The 12,169-nt window shown below is 39.9% G+C and overlaps 1 protein-coding gene across 5 annotated transcripts in view; it reads left to right on the top strand.

Annotated features, from left to right (window-relative positions):
• The window catches only part of LOC117754722 (partitioning defective 3 homolog B-like), a 194,088-nt gene that overhangs the window by 144,036 nt on the left and 37,883 nt on the right, over nt 1-12,169 (top strand). For 4 of the 5 annotated variants that reach the window (XM_034573864.1, XM_034573867.1, XM_034573865.1 and 1 more), the window contains exon 23: nt 2,056-2,176. In XM_034573864.1, the coding sequence (XP_034429755.1) occupies nt 2,056-2,176 (121 nt within the window). The remainder of the gene's footprint in view (nt 1-2,055; nt 2,177-12,169) is intronic. The other variant, XM_034573866.1, reaches the window with a different exon arrangement.

Raw genomic sequence — 12,169 nt, 5'->3', positions numbered from 1 at the left:
CTCCGCAGCTAGAATATTGAGCAGAAACACACACACACACACACACACACACACACACACACACACACACACACACACACACACACACACACACCGATCCACAGACTGACAGTAGATTGTGTCTCATGCAGTCCTAGATACAGTCTATGCTGGGCATAAATGCAGTTTTTTCTCAGTCTACTATGTGACTCCAGTACCTCCAGGGAATTTTATACCAGACACTGAATGAATGAATGAAAAGCTGGCAGTGCACTGTATACTCAGTATGTCATTCTATGTCATTTTAAATATTAAAACATTGTCATGAAAATGAATACACATAATAAAAGAAGACGGAGAGTAAAGAAGAAAAAAATCAAGCCAAGTCATGTTTTCTGAAACATGAGTGTACATCAAATGTAACAGATGTGAATTGTAACGTGTGACCAGACGACATGATTTCAGAGCTGTGGATATTATACACTCATTCTGACAGATGTCGGGTTTTAAGGTTTCAAAGAGAGGTGGCCTAACTACATAAAAGAACAGATAGGGACGGGATCCGAGAAACACAAATGTGATGAAATTACATTTTGGGTAAATTAAATAGCTGGAAAAGTGTGATTTAGCATATTCAAAAAGTGCTTTTAATGTTTTAATGTTACAGTAAAGCTATTATGTTTAAGGTAGAGCAGCTCTATTAAACCCTAAGTGCTTTTGTTTTCATGAAAGTATCATTTCAGAGGAATAATTTAGTTTTGAATAACATGCAGGTTCTTCTGTTGATGCTCACTATGCTTAGAATGAAGCTTCCATGAGTAATAATTAGGAACCCACTGACCATATGTTCTCACTGTAACTCTACTTGTTAATCTGTTATCGACCTCAATGTTCTCACTCTGATTTTAAATTACTGCTGGTATGTGATATGATGTAATTCAATTAGTACCCTGCCGACCGTCAGCACTGTGGAATGTTTCTGTCAGGCAGACTTGTGACGCATTTTATTCTTAGCTAATCTGTTTATTCGGTCATTGTGTATAGACACTGAATCACTGAAAGGCATGTCTGAGAGAAAGACACACACACACATACACACACACACACACAAAATCAATGCTAATGGACAAAAGCAATTATTTTCTTAAAGGAAATTATGCTTTCATGAGTTCCTTATATGTTTTCTTTAATTGTTTTGTGTTGAGCATGTGTATGAGTTAGTCAGTATGTGTTTGTGTCTTTGTGTTGTGTGCATGATGACTGGCTCTTGTCTAATAAGTGTTTTCTGAGCATCTTCACAGTCTCTCACCTGGACCAAGACCCCTTGAATATCCTAAGCATTGGTCCAGGATTTACTCAACCTCACTCTAGCTTAAAACTACCACTAAATCTTACCAAAGTGTAGGTGAAAATAGGTGGAATAAGATTTTCAGTTGTTACAAAACTGGGCATGTCCAGTTTCACAGGAACAGGTTGACACTACACAATGCCTGGGTAGAAAAAGCAGAGAGTGGGTTGCTATGTTTCAGACGTTTCACGAAGCCTGATGTCTCATCAATGTGTTTTTCCTCCTTCCACCAACTTCGTTCATGAAATATCACGCTGCAATTCTAATGGTGTATACGGGAACATATGTGTATGATATGGTTTTCCATATTTCCATTATGTGTGGGTGAGTGAATATGTGTGTGTGTGTGTGTGTGTGTGTGTGTGTGTGTGTGTGTGTGTGTGTGTGTGTGTGTGTGTGTGTGTGTGTGTGTGTGTGTGTGTGTGTGTGACTCACAAGGGTGCCCAGGGTTCAGTGCTGTTGATATGCTGCGTATTTCCTCTGTTGACAGAGAGAAAGAATATTCATAGAATGATTGATGTTTCTGTTTCCCTGTCTCTTGGTGAAGCAGATATAGATGTAGGCTGTCAGAACTATTAGGAGGCAGATTGTTGTGCATGTATTTAAACAATAATCATTCCTGCAGCCAGTTCTCACAATTACATTTTTGTTTCTATGAATATTTGTGTGCGCGTGGTTGTGTGCAGCTACCTTACTCTTTCTGTTTGTGTGTGTTTGTGTGAGTGTAGCAGTCTGGACAGGATCCAGCAGCTAAGACGAGAGTATCAGCAGGCGAGGAGAGAAGGAATGGTCCCGCCTTATGAGGAACTGGACCAACGACGCAGAGGGCACGAAAACGACGCACACAGGGTAAGGAGCTGAAACACACACTGGTACACAAGTGTAAATATGGACACACAAAGAATCGTAAATGGACAGTGAAGTCCATTTAAATGTCGCTCAGGTTAATAGCCTCATATTCTCTAAATCTGAACTTTCTTTTCTCTCGCTACATGTGTTAAACTTTTCATCAGTCTTTACATGAGATAGTGTGTGCTTGTGTCAGTACAGTGTGTATTTGTGTGATGTCTTACTACCTATCAGCCATCAGAGTGATCACTGCTGTTTTTGCGTCTATCGAATGATCAAAGGCCTTTTATCTGTTGGTCACACGCTGCTGTTTGACGTGACCTGTAGGCACTGAGCTGATAGACTGATATGATCCACTTCACACTCACACAGTGGAGAGTAGCAGAGGTTTTGCTTGTCATCCTGCAGGTAATGTTTTTCAATCCTAATCACATCCTCACAGATTCACTTCTGAGCTCAGAGAGCCTGAGTCATGATGTAGAAAAGATCCAAACACGTCTGTGATGCAGTATTAACCATACATTATCAATGTGCTAACAGGAAACCACCTCCCACACGGCTAGTGTTAGCTTCCTGAATAACACTATGAAAGAAAATGATAACAAAAAGAATTCCATTCACATGCAATAGCTGTAGTTTGCAAAACATCTGGGTCAAAAATTACAGACGGAGCTACAACAGTCTCCAACTCTGTTTGAATTTGTTTGAAGTTGCACAAAGAAGTGAGCAAGTTGAGGCTAATATAAACCACCACACAGTAAAAATAACAGTTACAAGTCAAAGTCCAGCATTTAAAAGAAAAAATAAATATTGTGGTTATGGCCTTGAATAATTCAATGTAAGAGCATGAAGGAGAGAAAACATACTTCTGGAAAATGTGGAAGTCAGCTGAGGAGCTGATCTTCTATGTGACCCGGGAAACGTTTGCCCTCACACAGCTCAAGGAATGTGGCCTCATGCATCCCAGACCACCTCTGAGTGTTTGAATCTCAAGATGCATTGAGGACGCGTTTCCATTCACATGCTTGCAGCTTGTGATTGGGTTAGGGTACGGCTTAGTGTTAGTGAAGCATCCCAGGAAACTTCCTAATGCTTTAGTAACAATCACATCTCAAATGCTTCCTCAATTTGTACCTGGGTGCTTTTGAATCTTTTACTGAGAGCTGTTCACTTGTGATCAGATCGCTCAGGACGGATGTTAACACCTGAACCGGGTCAATATGTCCCTTCTTACCTGCTGCTGTTCATTGTTCTATTTCTTTATTCACTTGCATGTTACTGGTTAAACTGATTGAGAAGAGCAGGTGTAAAGTGAAATCTGTGAAATGTTTGACACACTTGTGGTTTATTAATGGTTCTAAGAGGATCTACTGCAATGTTTCTACCACTTTTACAGAAAATCATTTATTTATACAACTCTTTAATTTGTCTCTCTGCATATGAACATGGGTAAGAGGACAATCTGAGACTGAGACTTGATGTCATGGAAAATCTCAATTATATTGTGGTTATTGTTAATGAACATTTAATCTCACTCAGGGACACAGTAAAAGTGCCACTGAGTACAGTCTGTTTTTTTCAGGAAACAGAAAATGCCTGATCTTTTTTTGTCTTACCTCCAAACCAACCTCACTGCAGTTACATCAGTTGCCTCCTGAATTTCACCTTGCTTCTTCTTGTCACACTGATATTCAGGCCTCCAGGGCTTTCTGAGAGAGAAAAATATTGAAAATCATCCAGAGCAACTAAAATTAGTTCTTCACAGTGGAGCTAGAATTGATCTCCTGTGACAAGTGGACGGGTTTATTGAAGCATATCATGGTTTAACCACTGCAGCTTGATCAACACTTCACTTCAGCTCAGCTGGACAGAGACAGAGGCTTTACTTCCATGAACCTGGAGGCTGTCAATCATCATTATGCTAGAGCTAACAGAAGAATACAAAATAATTGAGTGCATTCATTTGTTGTTGATGAGCATTTCATAATTTAATCATGAATTTAATTACTGTTGTCACAGAATGTTCTGGTATAACAGGTGGAGTCATTCCAGTCACTGCGGTCATTTAAACAGACTGTCCCTCCACTATTTGTTCTTCAGCATCACCACATATCAGAGTTTTCTGTCTGTTAAAGTAGCAACAAGAAAATCTTTAAAATTAGGTGGATTTTTTAAAAAGAGATAGGGATAGAATAGAAGGAGGTAGAAGTATTGAAAAATACTTTTTGGGTGATTTTAAAAGGGAATTAAATGAATTCATTAAGCAAATGACAGAACAGATATGGCCACTCTAAAAAGCTAGTGCTGTAGAATCTGTTTCAAGGTAGACACAGCATTTCCCATTCAAATAAAAATATAAATTGTAAGAGGCAGCAACAGGTGTAATATGATGCTTGTTGTTGAAGTTCAGTTTCCAAGATTTTATTTCCTGATCCACAATTTTCGACCAAACAGTCAGATTAGTTCATAATGAAAATCTTCAACATTGAATAATTGAATCATGTTCATCCAAAGTTATACTTGCTGCACTTTAATTCAAATGTAAGAGTCATTTGGTTTGCGACCAGCGAGAGGCAATCTCCTTCACCCCGCGATCGATAACCGCATGTTGCACCGTTCGCTGCCTCCAAATTAGAAAACTTTTCTGTTGTTTGTAAAACGTCGGAGAATAAGGTTTGAAGTTGGAAATTAAACAAAGGAAGAGACAGATCAGTAGCAGTTGCTACGGGGTCTAATAAGCTTCTCTCATTAAGGATGATGCATTAATTAAGGCACAGGCGATTATTTACCTGACTGACTTTCTGTGCGAAGGGTAGGGGGAGAAGTAATGGTTATGGAGGTGAGCCGACAGCAAACTAATTCAACTTCACTTTTATGGTTTTGTTTGTTTCTCCTTAAGTCCTTTTTATTTTTGTGTAGGATTTGCTGAATTACTATGAAATGGAAACGCATTGGGAACTTAAGTGTAGAGAGATAAAGGTAGACAGAAAGGGAGAGAGTGAGTTCTTCATGCAGTGTTGCCTCAATGTAGAAAGCGTGTGTGTGTGTGTGTGTGTGTGTGTGTGTGTGTGTGTGTGTGTTTTCCCCTTTGGCTCCATTACCATCTCGTTGATTCATGGTTATGGGTTAGCTGTCTCCGCTAGCAAAATTATGTTTGCCTAAAAACAATTATCAAGCATCAAAAGCCACACCACAAGTTTGTTTCCAAGTGAGTGCATTGTGTGCTCACGGGTGGGTGTGTGTGTGTGTGTGTTTTGGAAGACAACAACAGACTTTCTCCCGAAGGAGAGGGGATCTAAATCAACATGGTGCCGTTGTTGTTGTCACATATACACACACACATACACGCACATACACACACACACACACACACACACAGTGCCACACAGAGGGTCTGGAAGCCAATTGCTATGGTGGGCGGTGCGACACAGCCTTTATTATAGGATTTAATTACAATGAAAAGCTTTCATCAAGTTTGTTCCTTCGTGTACTTTAGGCTGTAATATGTGTGTTCATTTACAGTTCGTCGTTTAATTATTAATGGTATCTTACAGTGCGATGCAAAATATAATAGCATGGAAACCTCCGATTTTGAACACACTGCACAACAATGTTTTATTATTGTTTCATCTCGAGACTTAATGTTTATGTGGTGAGGGGTTTAGTGGTCCTATGCTCAGTTCTGCACCTGTTTTCTTCTTCTTCATGTTATCAAAGGGCTTCCCTGTAGCTTGTGAGTAGAGCCACCGTCTGCCTGAGTAGCTGCTACAGTCACTGGAACAGTTGGGGGATGGAGTGCTTTGCTCAAGAGCATTGTAATGGTCCTTTTTTTCCTTACTAACAGTGCTTTAAACTGATTTTAGCTTTAAAATCAGGTTTGAAAAGACTGTGAAACTTCATGCTCGTGGGAATTGTAGGAAGGTTTTCTCAGTGCGTCCTCATCGTGCGTCACACAGTAGTTTCAGGGGAAAGAATGTAGGACATCTGAATAAGAAGAGCCACTTAGCTGCCTAAGTCACAGACTAAACCACCTCCACAAGTATTGTCAAACAAGAGTAAATGTGTCTGAAGTGTTTTATATTTCTCTCAATCCATAGGTGATTCATCTCTTTATCAATCTCTCCGATTCACATCTTTGTCTTTCTGTCTGTCTTCTTTTGATTCAATGTTATTTAAAAATAGAAATCCCTGTGCGTACATAATGAAAACAGCTTAGTGTTAGAGGTGTCAGCGGACCATGAAGCTAATATTTGTTCTTGTATTGGAGCCAACCTTAAGATCTATTCCACTATTCCAGTGAATATGGTTTTCATCAGGGGAAATGGCAGAAAGCTTAACTACTGTTGAATAATGTTTTCTAGACCCATTTACAAAATTCAGCAGCAGGCGATGGCACCTTTGTTGGCAAGATTAATAACCAGAGTTACGTTTGTGACCCTGTCACTTCCTCGGCAGTGTTTGAGGCAACACTGCATGAGGAAGACCCTGTCCTCCCAACACAGACTTTGTTGCTCTTTATGCTTTGTTCCCTCACTTCCTCCTTTGCTCTCAACATGACAGAACTACATTGATATACATTATACTACATGGTAGGAGGCGTCTTTTTTAGCCTTTTGATTGTTTTCACACCTCAAAGTCCAGATCAGGGTCTGAACCAAGGGTCATGTCTTTGTTACACTGTTTACTTTTGATCCAGTTCACATTGCATATTGCAATATAGGGAGTGCACATAAGACTGTTGTATGACAGAAGGACATCCTGTCATAATCATCTGTGTAGGCTCTTTGAACACTGGGTGTTGTGAGTGTTGATGGTGCCTCGTATCAACAGATTGGTGACAAATAAGGCTCAGTGGTCCGTCTTTGATCAAGGTGAACACGATGCCCTGTTCCCTGTTACAGGAGAAAAGGCTTTTGAGAATTCAAGCTAATTGTTGCTTTGTGTATTGCTATGACAACCCTCGGTAGCGCCAGGACCATATTGTGATCAAAACATCAGGGGACCATTTTCCTTTTGCTTTGACTCGATCAACAAAATATATAAAGTTCTCAATTTAATTACTGTAAATTGTACTAAGTGCAGTTAAAATGTCCATAAAGGGTTCTAAAAAATAATAGATTTACGAAAATAGCTTATTAGTGTTGGCAAAACCAAGACAAACACTTGAAGTAATTTGCAAGATGCCAATGACGTGAATTTAAATGACTCTCGATGACATAAGAAAGTGAAATGCTTTGTGTTTTATGTCATATGTGTAGCACAGCTGTGCAGATCTCACTTGTGCAACAAACAAGTCATTGGGATCCATCTGTTTCTCTGCATCTGCTCACACAGTTCAGCATCAGGTTGCTGACTTGTATTGAAAGAATGAAAGGGGATGTAGATCCTGTCCAGGTTTCCAGTCTAACATAGTTATAACAAACACAGACAGAAGAACACAATCACTCTCATATTCATACCCACAGAGAATTTCCATTTGATCTTATCTGAATATCTGCGGACGATGAGAAGAAAACCCACAGAGGAACAGGGAGAACATGCAAACCCCTCACAGAGAGATGATAAGTCTCAGAATTAAGGGTTTTGTGGGTTTAGGAAAAGATAAAACTTCCCTGTCTGATTCATTTCTCTGTATGGATAATATCACAATGCGTGTGTGCCAGTGTGTCCAGCCAGCTGTTTCCCTGCAGTTCTTTATTCTTTCCAGTCGACAAAATGTTCTTTCCTTCTAATGAGGCTTTGAATTCAGGGGGAACAGAATCCAACTGGAGAAATCTGAATGTTTTCATCTATTAATTTGATATTCCATTTCTCATTCACACACGTAAACACTTGTACGCATTCACGCGAGAGGTCTTCGTGGAGGAACATGTATTCCAATAAGTTAAGTCAAGTTGTGTAATGTGTTTTTATGTCCTCCTGAAAACCAAAATCCAAGTTCACTTTTGACTTTGGAGTGACCGTATCGTTTCTCTTTTACCCAGAACGATTCAGTGTTGATGAGACGGAGAAAAGGTTTGGCTCAGTCGAGTTTTCTGTCAACTTTTCCAGTGTTTGCGTAGCATAGCAACACACAAGTGTGAATTTAACAAAATTGACTTTAATGGTTATCGTTTCTCATACAGAAGTCAACCCTTTCATGATAATGTTACATTCACCCTCCCTTGTTCTAAACATAGCACCTATTAAATAGTTTTCCTGGAATTGTAGTTGTGGCGGCAGCCCTTTTTCTGTGCATTCCTGTGGAGATAATCATGTGCAGGCAACATTTGAAAGCAGACGACACTACTGTCTTCGAGAAACACACATGGAACAGATATAGCTTGGCTGTCATTGGTACTGAAAATTAAAATGGCTAAATGATCCTGGACATACAGCAACTCTGGCAGAATGTGTGCCGCTTCCAAATGTCGCCCATGCAGAGTTATAAGAGGATCTTGTATCACATCCTGTTGATTGAGACTGAATTCCCTGTTCTGTCATAGCTGCATCCGGATTCATTTTTGCAGAGTGTGTGCGTGACTCAGGAACCTCTTTTTGTCTTTGGTTCAAGGTCTCCGTCCCCTGAACTGGGTCCAGTATTCTCTCTGACCTTGTCACTGTTGCCATCCAGAGACAGGCACACCATTGTGTGACTCACAATAGAATTTGGGAAAAATCCCAGGGCACCATTCCCACAACCTTTCTTATTTTTTACGTGGTACAGTCTTCGTCAACTGTGTGTGCTCCCTGTACAGTGGAAAACATTATTTCCTCAACTTCCCTTTTACTGTCCATGACACCGTCGTTTAAAACCACCAGCACAGACACAAGCCTTAAATAGGTCAGAAATGATGGGACACTGACACAGACTATTGACTTGGGCAAAGACAGAAACCCTTTTCACCATAATAGCACGAATTAGTGCCACAAACTGTATGTATGTGGGCACATTAGTCATGAGTATCACCCACTGAGACCTATGACTAACACGCAACACAGTTTTGTTTTTCCTCCATCCTGTACAAAGCAGAATAAAACAGTGGCGAAGCAGAGACTGTCTCTCTCTTTGGAGCACGGGGTGAAGTGAGGTCTCTGATTCTTAAGGTGATGTTTTCTTGTCCTCTCAGTGTTTCTCACACTTCTAGTTTGTTTTGCCAGATTGTAATTCTGGGTTTGAGCTGAAGCCCTGTTGTGATACATTGTTTTACAAGTCTTGTAAAACTTTACGTCTTCGGTCGGAGATGCTATTAGAACGTAGTGTTTCCTGAATAAGAGCATGGCCATTACAGGATGTAGTCTGATGTAAAGTTGGTTAGAGAAGTCATGCACACATATAAAGCTCAGTCAGCGCAGTGCAGGCCTAAGGATAGTGACATTATTTCCATTGATTTGGTTATACACTCAAACAAATTGGACTTTAATGAAAGGATGAGATTTAATTGCTGACTCTGAGCTTTAGGGGTGTGTTCACATCAATATTGAGTGAACAGTAGTATCGGATGAGCTGCTTTTCCAATAACAGTCCCTTTGTTTTTGAGCATTTCATTAAGAAAATCCTCTCAGAGACGGCAACCAGCACTTTTAACGTAAAAAAAAGGTGATGTGGCTCTTTTAATGGCCAAGTCAGTCATGTGGCCTCAGTCCAACTGGGTGTTTCCCTTAATCAAGACGAAACTGAAGGTAAGAATCCCAGAAACAAGCAAGAATGGAAAATGGCTGTGTCTCAATGTCTTTTGATGACTTCAGCACATTATTGATACAGACGATTTAAGTTAAGACTTTGGCTGATCTCCATCAAAAGAACAAAAGACCTAGTTTGATGATATTGTGAGGCAGTGTGGTATCATTGTTGTCTTCACCACCATTGAGTATTCATGTTACGCAGCAAATGGCAAGTGAGTGATTGTGACCCAGTACAAGTGATCAGTACAAACAGTGGAAGGGAAAAACATTGAACTGTCTAGCAGAGTGTTTTTCCTTCATTATACGAAGTTAAAAGCGGATGTGACACAATTAAAAATCAACCAAAATGAAACTTATCTCATCTCTCTGGGTTTGAACATTGTTGGAAGCATTTTTGATATTGTAAGTACGCAAAGTCAACAGGATGGGTCTCTTCGTTTTTTATACATTTTAATGAAGAATTGTTACATATTATATCTTTTAGTTACACTGTGTACTTTAAATAGAAAGGGTTTAGATTTTTTTTTTCAGTGTCAAACCACATGCTTTAGTACGGAGCCAACAGAAAACACGTCTCTGTCCTGACACTATCTGACTACACTAGTGGTTTTTGGTAATCCACATTATTCAACATTTACAGGTGATAATTCCAATAAAAGGCTTTTATTGGAATTATCCTTGTTCCATCATATTTATTAAAAATATATATTTTGTCCGTTGCATGTGGCTGTTCCTGGCAGACCTTTATATTTGCCATTTTATAGCCATGCATGCAGGGGCAGACAAAAACTCCCCGGCCCTCCTTTTCTCTTTCCACACACTCACACACACACTCAACCCTTTTCTTCGTGACCTCGAAAGTGTTCCTGTGATTTCAGCCATTATAAAACAGAAATAGGCGCACTACCTTGGGTGTTTTATAGGTGGACAGGCAGGGGATCGAACCTCCACCCTCCATTGGCAGAAAGGTACTGCAGTAAACCTTGTAGCTGAGTGCGGCTCTTTGTTAAAACAGACAGGGTTAAGAGAGTTGTTTGTGCTCTACTTAAAAACTGTTTTTCATCCAGCTCTCTCTCTCTCACTCTCTCTCTCTTCCCCTTTATTCTCTATTTTAATCTCGTTGTCCATCACATTTGCTCTGGTCCGTGTTCATTCAGCATTATCTCTCTTTCTCCATTAAGAGGTACATCATTATTTTCTCTATTAAATATGGCATTGGGGAATGAAATGCTGCTGTGTGATGGTTGAGATGATTCCACTAATGTTCACCAGTGTCCTCCCATCCTGAGCTCAAGCTCTCGAACAGAGGGGTTAAGGACAGGAAGACATACATGTAACCGCAGCATGTACAATAGCATATTGTCAGAACAAGTGTAACTAGAAGAGCAATGGTTGAAAAATAAAGAGAGAGAGAAGAGAAAACATGGGAGTGTTTTCTTTAGTACACCAACTGTATTGAGTAAGACCACATTTCCATTATTAATGGGAGCTCTGGGTGACCATAAATCCACCGGAATATGCTGGACCACATCCCCAGATCACCAAAGTATTTCAGTCAGCACACACACACACACACACACACACACACACACACACACACACACACACACACACACACACACACACACACACACACACACACACACACATACACATGATGAAGCCCAAAATAAAAAAAAAAAACAGAATAACAGTATACAAACATTTTCAGTACACAAACATACTTAAGCAACACACACAAGCATTTTTGCACAATCACCACACACACACACACACTTACACTACCAAGTGCTGTTATACTAAACCACATCTTCTTTTATGGAAAGAAATTCAGTTAAAATCCATCGCTTAGATCATGTTCTTTTACTTTCCGTCTCTATTTGAATACAGACTATGTGTAGTGAACGTATATTTAACTGCACCTCAGTTTTTAAAAGAGAGACTTTTCAACTGCAAGGTCTTTCCCTGCGCTAAGCACTTCTGCAGGAAAGGCTCTTTATTTACTTCGCTGACAGATTCGACTAAGACTTGAATCACATTACAATTTCTACCCATTGCACAAATTGGATAAGGTTGAGTGTTTGGAACCTCTGGAGACTTTCCAAAATAAATGTATCATCCGACAAATCAGCATTATTCCAGAAACAGCAGGGACCTACACTTCCGTGTTGGCTTCATTGAATACAGGGATGACTGATCGGATCAAGAAATGAATGCTAATGAAGAATACATGTTAGGCTGTTTCTGAGCAGTGATCTGAATGACTAAGATAAGCTGGTTTGCAATGGTTGTCTGACGCTGGAGTGACAAAGACAGGATCGCTCCGAG

This window comes from Hippoglossus hippoglossus, chromosome 21, assembly GCF_009819705.1.
Source record: "Hippoglossus hippoglossus isolate fHipHip1 chromosome 21, fHipHip1.pri, whole genome shotgun sequence".
Classification (NCBI taxonomy): domain Eukaryota; kingdom Metazoa; phylum Chordata; class Actinopteri; order Pleuronectiformes; family Pleuronectidae; genus Hippoglossus; species Hippoglossus hippoglossus.
Note: the sequence above shows the minus strand (reverse complement) of the source record. Positions and strands in the feature narration are given on the sequence as shown.